Here is an 18,334-nt window from a genome sequence, read left to right on the forward strand (position 1 = left end):
TTGGAAAGGAAATGAGCAGAGCTTTCGAATGCACTTGTCAGAAAAATACCGTTCCATACATTTTTTAGCCATACAACAACAATGTATTTTTTAAAGTCATTTTTGAAGGCCGGCGCCCCGCTTTATCGAAAAACTGACAAATCCATTCGAAAGCTGAGACGATTTCACATAAAGGACCAATAAATCTAAGGTGTATGTTCCTCTTATCTTTTTTAATCTTATTTTGATTCTGAGAGCGCAGCGCTCCGTTCGTATTTCGGGCGCCCAAAATGTTGCATTAGCTTGCCCCAATTTAAGGTTTTATCAAACAATATAGGTGCTCCTCACTTTTTAAATGATAGTTTATTATCCAAGGATCAAGATGCACTATCGATAATTGACCAATATTTAAGGTTTTGGGTTCTGCCAGGCAATTTTATGTCGAAAAGTTGTTTTTGTTTACTTTTTTTGTTGTTAAATGCTTATTTACAATTTGGTGGACATTTTTACAGTAAAACTAATGAATGTAGCATGTAGGAAATTTCACCACGAACATTTTTCTAGAGGAGAAAACGTAATTTAGATACTCCAAAGCAAAGATATTTGAGTTTTAGTGAGAAAAAAGTGCCAATTTTATAAATATTCCAGAATTAACAAGCACGCCCTATTATTTGCATGCGGCATATGTTTTGGAAGCCAAAGAATGGTTTCTTACAGTTATTTACGTAGCTGAGTTCAGATCTGCAATCAAATTTCAGATAAACAGTGAAATTTCGAGCCACACCCAAAAGTTATTTGCGGTAATATGCTGTAATTTTAATCGCTAGTGAATTCAGTCATATTTAATCTTATGCTCACCTTTAATTGATATTTTACTCACGTATTTTTTTATGAAGAATGTTTTTTTCAAGTTCTGATTGTTTTGAGAATATCAGAAAACCTCGTTTTGTGATTGGGCTGGTTTCAATGTAAACTTAAAATTAAAGGAAAGCTTTAGATTTTTAAGGATTTTTTTATGATTTTGTGGAACGATTGTATACGTCATTCATTAATTAATGACGATTTCCATAACTTTGCAAGGAATAGAAAAATCGCTCCCAACCATTTTCACTACATGCAAATAACACTTAGGCGTGGCTCAAATATCACTGTTCACTGTTTATCTGAAATTTGATTGCAAATCCAAATTCAGCGACCTAAATAACTATAAGAAACCATACTTTGGGCTCCAAAACATATGCCGCATGCAAATAATAGTTCGCACTGGTTAATTCTGGGAAATCTGTACACGTTTTTCTCACTAAAACTCAAATATCTTTGCGTTGAAGTATCGAAATTACGTTTTCTCCTCTAGAAAAATGTTCGTGGTGAAATTTCCTACATGCTACATTCATTAGTTTTACTGTAAAAATGTCCACCAAATTGTAAATAAGCATTTAACAACAAAAAAAGTAAACAAAAACAACTTTTCGACATAAAATTGCCTGGCAGAACCCAAAACCTTAAATATTGGTCAATTATCGATAGTGCATCTTGATCCTTGGATAATAAACTATCATTTAAAAAGTGAGGAGCACCTATATTGTTTGACAAAACCTTAAATTGGGGCAAGCTAATGCAACATTTTGGGCGCCCGAAATACGAACGGAGCGCTGCGCTCTCAGAATCAAAATAAGATTAAAAAAGATAGGAGGAACATACACCTTAGATTTATTGGACCTTTATGTGAAATCGTCTCAGCTTTCGAATGGATTTGTCAGTTTTTCGATAAAGCGGGGCGCCGGCCTTCAAAAATGACTTTTAAAAATACATTGTTGTTTTATGGCTAAAAAATGTATGGAACGGTATTTTTCTGACAAGTGCATTCGAAAGCTCTGCTCATTTCCTTTCCAAAACACCCCTAAACATCAAGGGTTTGTTGAAGTTTTGCAAAGTTATTAGCAATTTTGTAGACGCGCCTAAGTAAAAAAATTACCAATTAAAAAAAATGTTTTAGCTTCGTGGCGCCGAGGTGAGGACAAATTCAACCAACCAAACATGGTTTCTTTCATAACTTGGTGGAAAAGTACATTGCTTTTGATTTTTGAGCACCTTGTGTAAATAGTGGTCCACTTTCAGCGAGAATTACTCAAATGACAAAAATGACCAAATGACCAAAATGACGAAAAAGAACAAAATTACGAAAATGCCCAACATGACTAAAACGACCAGGATGGTCAAAATGACCAAAACGATCAAATTGGCCAAAATGACCAAAACGGCCAATACGAAAAAAAATAACAGAGCGACAAAAATGACCAAAATGACAAAAATGGCCAAAACGACAAAAGTGACCAAATGACCAAAATGACAATAATGAACAAAATTACGAAAATGCCTAAGATGACTGAAACGACCAGGATGGCCAAAACGACCAAAACGACGAAAATAGCCAAAATGACCAAAATGACCAAAACGAAGGAAATGGCCAAAACGACAAAAATGACCAAAATGACTAAAACGACCAAAATGGCCAAAACGACAAAAATGACCAAAATGACTAGGATGGCCAAAATGACCAAAACGTCCAAAATGACCAAAACGACCAAAATGATAAAAATGACAAAAGTGACCAAAACGACGAAAATGGTCAAAATGACTAAAACTACCAAAATTACCAAAATGACTAAAACGACGGAATTGGCCAAAATGACAAAAATGACAAAAATTACGAAAATGACCAAAATGGCGAAAACGACCAAAACGACAAAAAATAGCCAAAATGACGAAAATTGTCAAAATGACTAAAACTAACAAAATTACCAAAATGACGACAACGACAATGACGACAAAAATGGCCAAATGACAAAAATGACCAAAATTACGAAAACGACCAAAATGGCGAAAACGACAAAAATTGTCAAAACGACCAAAACGACGAAAATAGACAAAATGACCAAAATGACCAAAACGAAGAAAATGGCCAAAACGACCAAAATGACTATAACAACAAAAATGACCAAAACGACCAAAATGATGAAAATGATCAAAATGACTAAAACTACTAAAATTACCAAAACGACCAAAATGACTAAAACGACAAAAATGGCTAAAATTACCAAAACGACCAAAACGACGGAAATGACCAAAATTACAAAAATGACTAGGATGGCCATAATGACCAAAACGTCCAAAATGGCCAAAACGACCAAAATGACTAAAACGACGAAAATGGCCAAAATGACAAAAATGACCAAAATTACGAAAAAGACCAAAATGGCGAAAACGACCAAAACGACGAAAATTGCCAAAATGACCAAAATGAAGAAAATGGCCAAAACGACCAAAATGACTAAAACGACCAAAATGGCCAAAACGACAAAAATGACCAGAATTACGAAAAATACCAATACGACCAAAACGATAAAAATGATCAAAACGACTAAAATGGCCAAAACGACAAAAATGACCAAAACGATCAAAACGATGAAAATGGTCAAAATGACTAAAACTACTAAAATTACCAAAACGACCAAAATGACTAAAATGACAAAAATTACGAAAATGACTAAAATGACCAAAATGAAAAAAATGACAAAAATGGTCAAAATGACCAAAATGACCAAAAAGACCAAAACGGCCAAAATGACTTAAATTACCAAAATGAAACTAAAATGGCCAAAATTACTAAAATGACTAAAATGGACAAAATGAACAAAATGACAAAAATTATCAAAATGTCCAAAATGACCGAAATGACTAAAATAACCAAAAAGATCAACATTACCAGGATGGCCACAACGACTGAAACGACCAATGCTTTTTTTTTAGTCCAGATCTCGAATATTTGAATGGAAATTATGTCTGGATCTAACCTTAGACGATTAGACCTTTCGTTGAATAAGTGTTCGAAAGACCATTCCGATATTTGAAACAGAATGAAGGTGAGGAAATAATCCACCAACACGCAACATTAAGCATAAATTTATTTCAATTAAAAGTTTTCCAGTGCAAATGACTTTCAAAAAAAGATGGGGGAGAAAAATAAATGGAAAAACAAGGGAGAGACCACGATTAAGATGTGTTACGCCAACCGGCGATAGCATGGCAATATTCTAAACAAAAACAGACAAAAACGAACAAGAACGTCGACGAGGCCAAACACGCTTGACTGATCGTTAAATTTGTGAAATTTGTTTATGATCACCACCACCACACAACCAGCAACAGAAACGCTATAAGTTCGTATCAAATCCAGAGCAACATTTGAAAGGGGCGGTACGACATTGCTCTTACGGCCTTTCATTACACGCGTTTAAATGGGACGAAAGGCCGTAAGAGCAATGTCGTACCGCCCCTTTCAAATGTTGCTCCAGAAATGTGTTGCTCTTGAGTCACTCCCGTACATACAGTGAAGGTTAGATTTTCTGGGCGTGGAATGTTGGTCATCAATCGTAGAAGCCTTCTTCCCCTCGGAACGAATGAGGTCACCGAGCGGAAGCCCAAAAGGGAAAGAGGGGAATAATGGCGCGCTCCGCCATAGACCACACGCCAGACATTTCCATCGTAAAAGGTCGAATCATGCATGCAGTTTAATAGCTGACGATGACGATAAAATCTTGGTGCTTGGACTTTGGGTACGACTCGCACCTACACAACTCTAGTTTTGAGTAGAGGGAAAATCGATATTTTAAAGTGGATTACACGATACCGTTACAGGTCGAGAGCTTTCCCTGGACGATTGATGTTCTACCGTGCGACCTCGGAAATACATGTCGGTTCATGGAGAATCAAGCGCGCGCTCGCGCTCGTTGTCGATCTGTGTCGATGACGTGATCAACGCAACTCAAGCTGGTGCTGAAAATATCCAGATGACATCACATGCCACACGAACCGACGACGTAAGGTGTTGGAGATCCATGCAGATGGTGCGAGTTGAAGAACGGATTTTGTCAACCGAATTCAAGTTGAAGGTATGCGTGTGTGAGGACCTTGAAGGGCTTCAAGTCTGTTCGTTATGCAAACAATTCGCTTTAGATTTTAACTTTGAGATATTGTAAGCAACGGTCAGTCGACCTCCGAGATTGATGCTAGCTGATGATATCATCGCGCGCACTTGATCTTGAAAGTACACACATTTTAATGCGTTCGGTTCGGAATACCTGAAGCAACAACGTGTCGCGTTATCTACACTGGAGAGACTTGGACGGTTGAGGGTGGTGTGCGTAAGCTAGTAGTAGCGTACAATTCATTCAACATTGCCTCACCGAGTTGTTATTGCTGGAGTTGGGGAAGTAAGGAAGAGGGAAGCGCTGAGAATGTTTGCACTTGATTTATGATTAAGCAATTAGTTTGTCTATTTGGAGGTCGTCCGGTAATGGATTAGGTATAGCGGTGGAAGATCAAATGCCGATGCTGAATTTTTAAAATATTTTAAGAGGTTAAGCTTTGAATGTGGGCTTCTCAAATGTAAAATAAATATTTGATAGTTCTAGAGTACTTTTTCAAAAGGTCCTATGTGCAAAAACCTCAATCTGAGAAATTTGATGATAAAGTTTTGGTGCACATTTTTAAATCCCATTCAAACACGTTTGGGTATTTTTCGATTCTGAAAACGCCCAAATGGGTCTAGAGTAATGCTTTTCAAGTGTACATCTCGGGATTATATAAAAGACAAGATTACACTTAGTTCTGGCGCAATTTGGTTCATACAACCTGTGAGTGCACATAGGACACGTTTCATAGAACAATTTTTGCACATAAGACATTGGCATTGGACTATATTTATGTGGCATTGCTCATAAAACTTTATCAAATAAAATGTAAATCTCGATTTAAAAAAAACTACATTTTTGTGATAATAATGTATTTCCAACCCTCTCGCAACGTGTAGGCAACAGCTGACGAAGAGCATGAAATATTTCAATGCTTCCAGCGCGTGAGAGGAGAGAGAAACCGTTATTTACCAATGAGCTTCTGTCAGATGGGTGGCGGGTAGGATAATTTACGATGCCAAATTAACCAATGCGCCAATGTAAACAATCATTATTGTTTACATTGGCGCATAGGATAATTTGACATGGTAAATTATCTTATCCGCCTATCGTGCTGTGAGCGCACATACTACATGTTTTAATCTTTCGTTTTTGAAAGTTTTTGCCCCAAGTAGTGTAAACATATTATTTAACACTTATAAACAGGTGTTTCGATAGCCCCCCAGCAGCACTGCATGCGCACAACTTTTATGCCAAAGTGGCAGATTACCTGGAGGCGGGCTAGCGCGGATCCTGTTGATGTACAACATCCGCGAGCGGGACTGCACCGTGGACGCGTACCGGTTGCTGAACGAATATGCCGACGATGGGGGGCGGATCGCCGCCTATAAAAAAGGAACAACCTACCGAAGAAGGCGCGGCAGAGTGGGAAGAGGTCGAGGAAGACATTTCGGTGCTGGTGGAAAAGCAAGCCAAAGCGACCAAACGGAGAAGAAAAAGGACCGGTTCGAGTCGGTGGACACCGGGATGAAAAATATCTGCTTTCTACCTAACCTAAACTGCGCTCAAGATTCGGCGGGACGAGACCGAAACCAATAAGAAAAAGAGCTGCAACATTCTGCGGTTGATGCCGATCGACGTAATCACCAAGGCCAACCTGAAGGACACTATTGACGACGCCGGCTCTCTGTTTGATCGATACTTTGTGAGGGAACCAAAAACGTTTGTGATCATCTTCCACCGGCGATTTAACAACGGACTGGAACGCGAGAGCGTCATCACCGGGATCGCCGAAATGAACCGGGACCGAGACCGGGACAACAAGGCGAACCTGAAGCATCCGGAGCTGGCAGTGATCGTCGAACTGATCAAAGGGCTGTCGCTGATTAGTATCGTGTCCAATCGTGCCGCAGTTTTCGCAGCTGCAAATGTACAACTTGATGGAGATTTCCACCTAGGATGACGGGGACGTCATGTTTCTGGAATCGAGAAGCAGAACAAGATGTAGTCTGGCGAGAAGGTTGCTGCTAAAGAGATTGAGTCAAAGGTTGGAGAAGAGAAAAGTGCAGCAAAGGACGGAAAAGGTTCGCAGAAGGAACCGGAACCGGAGGATGTTCAAAAGCCATAAGATGATGCTGTCCCTAAAGAAAAGGCTTAGTCTGAGCAATAAGTTTGACCTTAGATTCACGATTTTTGACTGTATTTTTCGTAAGGTTATGATTTGTAAAATGTATAACTAAATTCATTGACTTTATTTCATGTTGACGCAACCTATTGGACATGTTTTGTCGCCGTTTTTGCACTGGAACGAAATCTAATAGCGATCTAATTGACACGGGATGGTCATGCGATAGAGGTACGTGTTGATCACGTCCGTCGATGACGATGTACTCCGGGGAGAACAACGACGGATCGGGGTGAGCGATCGGTTGAACCTGCGGTAACGAAGGATGCAAGATGTTGATTCAGGAGCTGCCCTGAGAACCTTGCTCTTCGCCAAAGAATTATTCCGATCTCAGGGGTTGGATCTCCGAACGGGTTCTACGGCTGTTGCTTGGCCGACGAGTGAGGTCAGCTTGGGATTTGAAGAGCGCAAGTCGCACAAAACTGGAATCAATTGCTTTGATCGAGGTGCTTATGCGGCGGTCCGAATCGCGCGCATTTACCACCTCCAGCATCTTCGGGTTAACGAACGCCTCGAAGTCATGTCCCCGAGCAAGTCCAGGATCTCATCCGAGTACTGAGTAAAGTGCTCGTATGAATCGAACGCCGCTAAACTGCCAGGGCCATGAACGAGTCGGTTAGGTTGCAGACTTGATGCCGTTTGGGAGGAGTCTGGAAAAACGGAAAACATCTGGTCACAAAAAAACAGAGGCACAGAAGAAAAACACTTGTAACGTGCTGTGCTGTGGATTGCTGTTGGCAGCAAGAATTGGAAGTTCGTCAGCGGGACTTTGCCGGACAGCTCCAGATGCTGCAGGCAGGTCAAATCATACGGCGAGTACGCCTAATGGACGTAATCCAGCATTGCATTGCAAACTGCACGATAACAGAGGTAGAAAGGTAGTCGTGCGGAATATCCAAGATGGGAACATCCGAAAAGATCAACCACTGCAGGTTTTCGGGCTCTTAGACAGACAGATGGACTTTATCTGGTTGTGACGTAGTTCTTAAGCTGGCTGATGAGCAGCTATTAGGACCTGTCGAGCGCGAAGAGTCACAAGCGATTCTTCAGCGAGGTAAGTTCGCTCAGCAGCCAATTCTTCGTAAAACCAGGTAGTTTATGGCTGGCTGTGAGAAAAGATCGTCACGACGACGAAGCCGCGACGCACTTGTCGTAGTGTCCATGCTGGAACTGAAAAACCACGGTGTAGTACTGACCGATCGTGCACGGCCGCCATGCGACCGCGCATTCCGTTACGGTGGCGCTGCTCCAGCTGGACGATGCCCTGCGTAGTCAGGAACAACACGTCGTTATCGAAGCGCTTCTGCAGAGCCTTTGTAACCCATAATAATGTACGGTTTGTCCTACTGGATCCGCTTGGTGATCAATTCTTCATGAAACTATTCGTCTCTTGCAGCGCGATCAGATATTTTTGTGTCGTACGGAAATCACCTGAATCGAGAGTTCCTTAAGTGCAATTTGTAGTTTTTCGCCCTTCAAGAAACAATGACCAAACGCACCTCGACGTAAAAGCACCGGGAACTTAACCGCAGCAACCTCTATGTTTCCGCCCGCTCTGGTGGCCTCAGAAACACTAGTCTCAGCAGCTCGTGCATTTTTGGATTCTCGGACACGTTGTCCCATGCGGCCTAGGCGACCTGCATCTGCGTGCGTAATTATGAGTTTGCCGTTGGCGAAGTTGTTGATAGCCGATCCGCCCGGGTTCCGGCAATCTTAATGTACTCGACGTTCGTCTTGAGGTTCTCTGACAGACCATGACCATGGTTTCTAGGAGCGTCCTCCGTACCACGTCCGCCGCCGCTTGGTTGGTCGTTGTCGGAAGACCAGGTACCATAAAACAGTGCTGCAGGTGATGAAAAAGTAGTTTAAGGTTAAGGTTTATTAAATTTAACAGGATAACATTTCTCTCCTGAAATGTGTTAACCGGTACCATGGCCATCCGAAGTCGTCCCTGGCCAAAATGTGGGGTGTTTTCTGGCCTTCCGGATGTTTTTTTGTCGGTTCCGTGGCCATCCGAAAGGCTTCCCTGCGCAAGAGGAAGATGCTTTTTGGCCATCCGGATTGGCCACGGAACGGACAAAATCTATCCGGGCGGCCAAAAAGCATCCTCCCTATTGCACATGAACACCTTCCAGATAGCCACGGAACCAAGAAAACCCATCCGGAAAGCCAAATAATGACCAGGGTACCGGCAAAACCAACCCGGAAGGCCAAACAAATATTCGCCCTCTTGCACAGGGACGCCTTTCGGAGCCGATCCCATGGTCAGTAAACCAGGAATCATCTTTGGGAATTACGGTAATTTTCCACCCTACTTACCGTATTTTTTTTTGTTGCCGCAATCCTTAGCCCTCCGACACTTTTCTTTTTAAACTCAGACAGTCCAGAAAATCTCACAACAACGATCTGTCCGGGATCCTATCAACCAAAACAAAAAACATATTTTATGCTGTTTTAAGTTGTTTTGGTATGTCATGCTGGGAGTCGTATCCGCCAGATTCGGGAGAGAGAGCTCATAGAGCTATCTAAGCCCAATCTCACGCACACTACCTTACCATTTGTTTTTGCTGGCGGGAACAAATTTTAACCTAAAAACCCTTCCTGTACAAACACGCAATACATGCGCACGTAGATAACTCTATTAGTTAAATTTCGCTCTTCTCTTTTGCTGTGTCAGGCATTGAAACATTTCATACTCTCTTACAGCTGACGTCTACACGTTAACCGGATCCTAGACAAACATTATTTTTAAAAAGATATATGGATATAAAAAATCTATCATAACTTTCTAATTATTCAATAAAATGCGTACATACGTCGTTATTATATTAGCGTATGTGCATAATGATTAAAATATATTTAAAATTGCACATAGGTCGATTTGTTATTGTGGTATGTGCATCATTTTACTGAATGCACATAGGACACTGAGAGGTAAAACGACGTAAATTATTTTGTATGAAAATTTAAGAGAATGCTCATAGGTTATTTTGCATTTCGCTAATAATTTTAAAAATTAAATACTTAGAAGAAATCGGGTTTGAAGATAGTGTAGTTTCGGATATGCAGAACGTCATGCATTGAATAACTCAGTTTGTTTACTTTTGGCGCATAGGACCTTTTGAAAAAGTACTCTAGAGTTATTAAATTTCCGAGATTCTGGAATCTGTTCCGATCTTGAGAAAGTGTTAATACTCAAAATTAGCGTGTGGACATCTCTAGCACAGAATGATTGCTTGTGTCTGATAAACCAAAAACTGGTTTATGAATCGTCTTATCAGATTTTGAGACATGATAAGAAGATGTCTTTGGAATAGCTTTTGAACAAGTCGTGTAATAAACATAGTTTTCGTCATATTTTTCAAGTAGATATTCCTCTGGCCGGCACTTCATTCCCTACTTTGGCCGATTCGTTACGTGTGTGATCGACACAAATCACACAAACACAACATTCTATTTCGAAATCCAAGGCAAACGTCACCGTCTGCGGATGGCTTAGCAGCACGCGGCCACCACCAGCTCAGCCCCGGATGACATCACCGTTTGTTTGCACTTGAAAAACTTGAACGGGGCACAATCTCAAAAATCTCTCGCTCGCGCGACAGTCGATCCGTCGACGGACCAAAAATGTGTGAACAGAATATCAAAATATACCATTAAAACACAAAAGTAAATAAGCCGAAAGAGGGGGAAAAGTTGGTTCTTTTTTCGGTGGATGTTGTTTATGCATGACGTCACCCGGCCGCCCCATCCGAGGTCGACGCCTCTGCCTTCCTCGACGGGGTTCGGAAGGTGACACAATCCGGGTGGCGCAGCCCGCCCAAGGAATCCGTACAAAAACAACCGAAATAAAAGGGGTTTACGTACCGCTTCTTGAGGTCGTCATTCTCCTCCCATATCCGCTTGGCGTCGATCTCGAGCTTGGCCTTCTCGCGGGCCGTCTCGTCCAGCAGCTTGCGGGCGTCGGTCAGTTCGTGCTCGTACATCTGCTTGATGTTGGACACCTCCCGGGTGACGGTTTCCTGCGAGGTGCGCACCTCCAGCGTGAGCCGGGAGTTTTCCTGCTCCAGGAAGCGAACCCGGTCGATGTAGCAGGCCAACCGGTCGTTCAGACCCTGCAGGTCGGTCTTCTCCTGCAGCCGGCTGAGGCGCGTCGGCGACAGCGGACTCTGCGGCCGACCCTGCTGCACCGGCGTGCTGGCCGACACCGGAATCGGCGTCGATACGCCGGACCTCTTGGACTTTTGCGACATGACGACTGGGGGGGAACCGGTCACACAAACACAACCTCAAAGCAGCACAAAAATATTCCTCACTAGGGGGCAGTCACTTCTTGGTCTTCTTATTCCTCTTTAAAATTCCCGCGCCGGGAGTTTTGTTTTCGCACCCCAAAATCAATACTTTTCCACACGTCAAAAACCACCACTCGATGCTAGGACACTTCCGGCCTAGACTGACGCCAAATTCCACCACTCTCGAATCCGGATCTGCACCGAAATTTCCGCCCAAAAGCCGCGCGAGCAACGCCAAAACTTCAAAACCCACGCCTACTTGCTGCCACCAGAAACTGCTTGAGAAATTTCTCCGACACGCACACACACACCAACACACACGCACGACGACGGCACGCACACAAATAAAAGTCGTTGAGTAAAATTTGGATCCCGCGCGGCGAGAAAGAAACGAAAAACACGTCCGTTTGTGGCGAGAGCAGGGGACTGATTGAAGGATTTTTAAAAAGCAACGCCGCGAACCGGTAGGCTGCTCGAAAAGCGTATTTGACAGTTATGATGTCAGGCGCGTTCGAGCAGTTTTTACGCACTGAGCGAAAATGGCGGGTGGATTATGTTTGTAGACGTTTTGTGTTGGAGTGTCACAGAGTTATGTTACAGGTATGGTGCGATTTTATGCCAGTGCATTAATTTTCGGTACAAAATTAGTTTTGCTTAAATTTAAGTTTGATTTATTTGTAATATAATGCAATTTTAACTGAGTATTTAGGTTTATTCAGAGCTATTTCAAGATGAAATGCCTATCAATATTTTGTGAAATGTAATTTGTAACTGGCGGATTTTTTTTAATGAATTTGAAACAGTAAAAAGTGTCAAATGTTTGGAAATCATCAAAAGTAAGTACAATCTTTTGCACATTACTGAAAATCAGCCAATTTCACCTTGACATAAATCTAAAAAAGGAAAATACTTTGGATAATACAGTTTTTGGAATTTCACTTTCTGTGAAAAAAGATTCCGTTAACTAGGCAGAAGTGGGACACACGGGGTAAATCAGAACAGCTATTTAAACTTTGTTTTGACACAATATTTTGATATTTTTGTTTGTTTTCAGTTGAAACGGAAACAGATCAACAGAATTTTTAACACGATGTTTCAAGTTGTTTGAGTTTTAGAAATTCAATGTAAATTTATTTATGCTGCGATTTCATGGTTGAATTTTTAAAAGTATTTTTGATACCTCATAATGGAGCATTTCCATTCGAGCAATTTTTGCTTTTTTCTACAATGTATTTCTTATGGAGCGAACTGTCAAAAACTGCTCGACTGCGGGTACTCCATTGAAGTCAACGTTTATTGAATATAGCATTTTTGAATCAATATATAATTGACCCAGATATTTACCACCTAATATCCATGCTTGTAACTTGTAACGCTTCCGAATTGTTTGTGAGCTTGGAAGTTTTTGTGTAAATCTCGCATTTTATTGAAAATTTCCCTACTCAAGCCATGCTTCGCAGATTGATTCGTGAACTCGTTCTACCGGCGCGATCCGTGCCACCAGGACAAAGGCTTCGTTGGGAAGTAAGAAAATATCGTCCGTTGCAACTGCTCCCCTGTAACGAAATCATTGTTGAAAAATCAACCAACTTTTTCCTTCGAAAAATACAACCCTTACCCCTTTACATGATGCGAATCAGTTCCCATAACTTCGAACCGCAACTTCGACGGCAATCGACTAGCGAGCCCAATCCCGTCAATGACCTGGTTCGAACTGCCCAAATTCGCCAACGTAATGTAAGTATTGTACCCGTCCAACTCCCTGACGATCGCCAGCACGTTATCGTTGACCACCCGTGCCTTCATCGATCCGTGCTGGAAGGTTTTGCTCTCCCTTAGCCGCATCATCGCTTTGTACACCTTGAGATGACTTCGCACGAGTCCTTCCTCCACCTTTACGTTGACACTCTGGTAGTCGGAGGCCACCGGTAGCCACGTGCCAGTTCCGGTGGTGAACCCGGCAAACGCCGAATCGTCCCACTGGAACGGCGTCCGGACCGGATCGCGTGACTTTTCCGCGTACAGAGCTTCACCGGCGTTGCAAGCCGCAGGATCGACGGTATCCGACCACGAAATAAACACGTCCGTCATGCCGATTTCCTCCCCCTGGTAGGTCACGGTAGCTCCCGGCAAGCTGTGGATGATCATGTTCATCATGTCGATGCGATCCTTGCCGAAGCGAGTTCCGACCCGTGGGCGATCGTGGTTGCCCATCTGGAAGACGGGATCGTTAGAACTGAACTACATATTTGCAACGTGATGCACTTACCACCCAATTTGCTGCATGACCCTCTGGGATGATCGCCATCCAGGACTGAATAGAGGTGACAAAGTCCTGCGCTTTCGAAGCTTTGGTAATGTCCGTAATCAGGCCAAAATTGAACGGCATGTGGGATCCCAATCGACCCGATGTAGAACTGACGTAATACTCGTGAAGAACTTCGAGTGGAGCGTAACCTTCCGTCATGAGCACTCTCGTTTCACCACCATGAGTCTCCTGGTACGCATCGACCAGTTCTCGCCACTGATACACCATGTCAACAGTTTCAGGAAGATTTTGCGTGTAGACATGACTGAGGTAATCAAAGTCTTCCTCATCATCGGTTGTTCCACTTGGGAGTTCATCCAGGTACCGACCTTCGGAATTCTTCTCGACCTCAAAAAGAAACGGTACTGCGTCAATTCGGAACCCATCGACGCCTTTGTCCAACCAAAAGGTTATCACATCTTTCATCTCTTGCACAACCTTCGAATTGCGGTAGTTCAAATCCGGCTGTTCAACCGTAAACTGATGCAGATAATACTGTTCACGAAGGTTGCTCCACTCCCAGGCCGACCCACGGAATGCCTGAATCCAATTCGTCGGTGGTAGATTCCTTCCCCCATCCGGATTCGGAAGTCCGTCGTCCCACACGTAGTAATCTTCGTACCCGGCCACCTTAGCTTCCGAATTGATAAACCACTGGTGCTTATTGCTCGTATGATTCGGTACAAAGTCCATGATCACCTTCAAACCCAACCGCTTCGCTTCCTTCACCAGATTTTCAAAGTCCGTCATCGTGCCAAACTGCTCGTGAATATCCCGATAGTCCGATATATCATAGCCAAAATCCACCATCGGACTCTTGTTGATCGGCGACATCCAAAATCCACGTACGCCAATCTCCTTCAGGTAAGGCAACTTGGACGTGATCCCGTTCAAGTCGCCCACCCCGTCGCCATCGCTGTCCATGAAGGAACGTGGATAAATCTGGTAGAATCCGGCCTTCTCCCACCAGTCTCGGGAGGTTAGCTGGGCATCCAGCGAAACCACTAAACTTGAAAGGAGCGCTACTACGACGGGTGACCGGACCATTTTGACCGAAACTTTAACTTGAACGTACTAACAGCGAACCCCGGTAAGGAAGCTCAGTTTTATAGCGTAATTTTTGGAGTGGTCATCGATGGAAGATAAGAACGTATTGTGGACACTTCAGAGGGATTAGGTGCCACGCTGGGGATTTATTTGTTGCAGGAAGAGTATAAACTGTAACTACTAGATAACGTCAGGACTTAGTTTGAACACAGTAAAAATATAATCAAATCGTTTAATGGTTGCTGTACTGTAAATTTGATAACTATTTTGGGTTAGGAAACCCCAAACAAACCAAATTTCCGCAAGTTAAGAAATTTGACAAACTACACGGAGAAAAAAGAGTTCCCAAAATCGTGAACAAGCGTTCATGAATTTGTGAACCACGAACAAAGTGCTCAAATGCCATGGTACGTTTTTCAAACGGAATTTGACCACTTTGTTCGTGGTTCCCAATTTCATGAACGCGTGTTCACGATTTTGGGAACCCTTTTTCTCCGTGTACCTCTTCTGATATTTATTTTGCATGTTCTTGTTGAATTTAGGTTTCTAAATTATGCGTTTCTGAATTTTATTGCTAGGAAATCTGTCATCACGAATAAAAAATCATAGCTGTACAATAGAAATAATTTATTTTGGTAAAATTTAGGTGACATATTTACAATATTATACTTGTTGATGCATTGATTGTTGTAGTTGACTGGTTTAAACACAATTAAAAGTTCTAGTACGTTGAGGGATTTGCTCTGCACACGCTGATTCACTTCTCGTTCGATTCTCGCTATCTTCAGTAAGAATTTGATTTACTATTGTTCCACATCTCTATTGTCGACTCAATGAACACACTGTTTGTTTTATTTTCTTCATTATATCAATGGCATTCACATTCACTTTCAACCAAACTTCGGTCGGCGCCTAGATGTAGACCACGTGTGCCCTCACGAGCACGTGGTTCTCCGCAGAACGAGCACGTGGTTAATATCAATCGTTGGAGGTAATGCTGGCGCGTCTTCTTGCTCATTCGGAACTCTCTGATGAGGGAGGGGATGATGGTGCTATTCAACTGGGTCATCGCTTGCGCCAGAACATTCTGGTTATGCCGGACAAGGCGTACGAAATCCTGGAGATTTGGGGGAATCGAAACGGGTTAGCTTTTTTGGGGGTTCTCGAAGGGTGATTTCCTTACCATTTTCCTCAACCAAGCGGATATTTGAGACATTAGATACTTTATTGATTGATAATAAAATCGCTTTAAATTATTTACAAAATGTTACACAAAAGGTCATGGAATGTTTACACAGTTATAAAAGCAGTTCATCCTGACCCACGTTGCACGCTGGGCTGGTAGCGGGACTCCTCGAGGGTTTGTGCAATTAGATGCTGATGCTCGATGGTATCGGCATCGAGTTGATCCTGTGGGTTGTTGGAACCTCCACCACCCGAAGAAGTGTCCGAAACTGGTCCGGCAGAGCTGTGGTGACTTGCGCTGTAAATACCATACCATCACCATGAAATTTTGAACTCGTTTCCAGATTTGGCAAGCACTCAAAAGCAACTACTACCTATACTACTTTAGCTATGTATCTACAGAGTTAAGCTAGAGACCTAGGCTGCATTAGACAAAAATCTTAACCGTTGCCAGTTGTAAGCTGTGTGAGTTGTGTATATAGAACAAAAAAGGGTGGTGCGTTAGTAGAGCGGAACATCCCAAAAAACGGTTAGAACAGTTTCTTATAGGTTACGTACGAGGAGGAGATCGAGCTGAAGATCCACTCCTTCCAGCCCTTGTTGTTCTCGTCAATCTTGGCCTCGACGTCCTCGCAGAAGTACTTGCGGTCGTGGCTACGGCCGCTCTTGGCGTCGCACAGTATCCGCTTGCGGCACTCGTAGTCGCAGTCCGGCCGCACCGGCGAGTTCTTCCAGTAGTGTCTGCAAGTTGGGAAAAGTGGTTTAGAATGTCTCGAGAACAAATAACTATCATGAATTCAGTGTCCCGGGCAGACGGTAATAACTTAATTAATGTCATTTCAATAACAAATACTATTAAAATAACGGAAAGTGTTATGGAATCTTATTTGAAAAATCATTTTTTGCAAAAAAGTTCAATAACATTTTATGTTATCATAACAAAATTCGTTATTGGTCTGAACAACTGGGGAATACGATCTTTTATTATGGAAGAATATCGTCAATGATCGGATGATCGGATTCGTTCTTAAAATAACAAAAAATTATAACAAAGATTTGTTCGAAGAATAACTAAAAATGTTATTAGTCTGTTATTACAATAACAATCAAATAACAAAAAAAATCATAACGACGAATAACAAATCTTGTTATAAATAACATGAAATGTTCTTGGCCTAGTATTTTCAAACGTCAAAAATTGTTATTCCCAAGTTATTTCCGTCTGTTCGGGTAATCAAGTCACAACATTCAGTGTTATCATAACAAAAATTGTTATTGCAATAAAATAATTTTCGGAACGGAGCACTTCCATTCCATTGCTTTTTTCTACAATGTATTTCTTATGGAGCGAACTGTCAAAAGCTGCTCGACTGCGGGTGCTCCATTGATGAGTAACACGTATGGAGCACCGGATTCGAGTGGTAGAAATGACAGTTCTCCCATAAGCAAAAAAAAAAAGCAAAATCTGCTCGAATGGAAATGCTCCATTAAATTTTATGTTATTTCAATAGACAAATCCAGCGAAAGCTCAACGCTGCTTTTTGATGGTGAGAGATTTGACAGCTCCCATACTAAATGTCTCGATTTTCATACTTTTTGTTAATTTTCTTCTAAAATAAAACACTTAACATATGAAAACTATATATTTTTGGAGCCCAAAATTCCTGCTGAATCGAATGGTGTACTCATCTCAATTGCAAATTTTTCGAACAGTTTTTATTTTAATAATATTCTAGACACATTTTGTGCACCTAATCAATTAATACTTTTTTCATAAATAATCATTTTATTGCTTAAAAATTGAGTTTTCCTGAGCTCCCATATTCAAATACATGGAAGCTGTCATTTCTAACACCATTGGCCACCTAGCGGCCATTTCAAACTAGATACGTCTATTGCTTACTTTTTCAAAAGTTCCTTTCAACATAGAAAATCAATGGTGTAAGGGGACTATCCATAAACCACGTGAACAATTTTTTGACATCTCAGGCCCCTCCCCCCATGGACAACATTCTAGTTATTTTCTGAACATTTCTTTCAGTTTCAGTTATTTTCTGAAAATTTCTTTGTTATTGAACTGTGTTATTTTATCTACCGACAGACAACCCGAGCAGAAGGAAATAACTTGGGATTATTTTTTTATATTTAAAAATTCTAGGCCAATAACATTTCCTGTTATTTATAACAAGAATTGTTATTCGTCGTCATGTTTTTTTTGTTATTTGATTGTTATTGTAATAACAGACTGATAACACTTTAAGCTATTCTTCGAACAAATCTTTGTTATTTTAAGTTGGAGGTATTCTTCCATATAAAAAAAAATATTTCAAAGTTTTTTTTGGCTATCATCCAATATCAGATCAAT

The 18,334-nt window shown here is 41.7% G+C and overlaps 3 protein-coding genes across 7 annotated transcripts in view; all 3 read right to left on the minus strand.

The window, feature by feature from the left end:
- The window catches only part of LOC6042359 (lamin Dm0), a 32,699-nt gene extending 20,828 nt beyond the window's left edge, over window positions 1–11,871 (minus strand). The window contains exon 1 of the mRNA XM_001851435.2: window positions 11,005–11,871. Coding sequence (XP_001851487.1) covers window positions 11,005–11,390 — 386 coding nt within the window. The 5' untranslated portion in view covers window positions 11,391–11,871. The remainder of the gene's footprint in view (window positions 1–11,004) is intronic.
- Window positions 11,872–12,714: 843 nt separating this feature from the next.
- Window positions 12,715–14,801, minus strand: LOC6042358 (maltase A3). Its single transcript, XM_001851434.2, has 3 exons — window positions 13,699–14,801; window positions 13,048–13,643; window positions 12,715–12,985 (listed from the first exon to the last, which is right to left on the minus strand). Exons 1-3 carry the CDS (start codon window positions 14,782–14,784, stop codon window positions 12,868–12,870), a joined length of 1,800 nt encoding a protein of 599 aa, XP_001851486.2. The 5' UTR covers window positions 14,785–14,801; the 3' UTR covers window positions 12,715–12,867.
- Window positions 14,802–15,414: 613 nt separating this feature from the next.
- Window positions 15,415–18,334, minus strand: part of LOC6042357 (sphingomyelin phosphodiesterase) — a 30,516-nt gene continuing 27,596 nt past the window's right edge. For 2 of the 5 annotated variants that reach the window (XM_038257672.1, XM_038257673.1), the window contains 3 exons: window positions 16,528–16,710; window positions 15,968–16,267; window positions 15,415–15,901 (listed from right to left, as the gene is read on the minus strand). In XM_038257672.1, the coding sequence (XP_038113600.1) occupies window positions 16,096–16,267; window positions 16,528–16,710 (355 nt within the window). In that variant the 3' untranslated portion in view covers window positions 15,415–15,901; window positions 15,968–16,095. Of the gene's footprint in view, window positions 15,902–15,967; window positions 16,431–16,527; window positions 16,711–18,334 lie in introns of those variants that run through there. The other 3 variants (XM_038257676.1, XM_038257674.1, XM_038257675.1) reach the window with 3 other exon arrangements.

Source organism: Culex quinquefasciatus, chromosome 2 (genome assembly GCF_015732765.1).
Source record: "Culex quinquefasciatus strain JHB chromosome 2, VPISU_Cqui_1.0_pri_paternal, whole genome shotgun sequence".
Lineage (NCBI taxonomy): Eukaryota > Metazoa > Arthropoda > Insecta > Diptera > Culicidae > Culex > Culex quinquefasciatus.

Excerpts from the sequence above, each read along its gene's own strand:
- LOC6042358 (XM_001851434.2), bottom strand. The coding sequence starts at position 14,784 with ATGGTCCGGTCACCCGTCGTAGTAGCGCTCCTTTCAAGTTTAGTGGTT. Across the intron at positions 13,644-13,698 it reads GTCATGCAGCAAATTGGGTG|ATGGGCAACCACGATCGCCC; the intron begins GTAAGTGCATCA and ends CCCGTCTTCCAG. Across the intron at positions 12,986-13,047 it reads GATTCGCATCATGTAAAGGG|GGGAGCAGTTGCAACGGACG; the intron begins GTAAGGGTTGTA and ends ATTTCGTTACAG.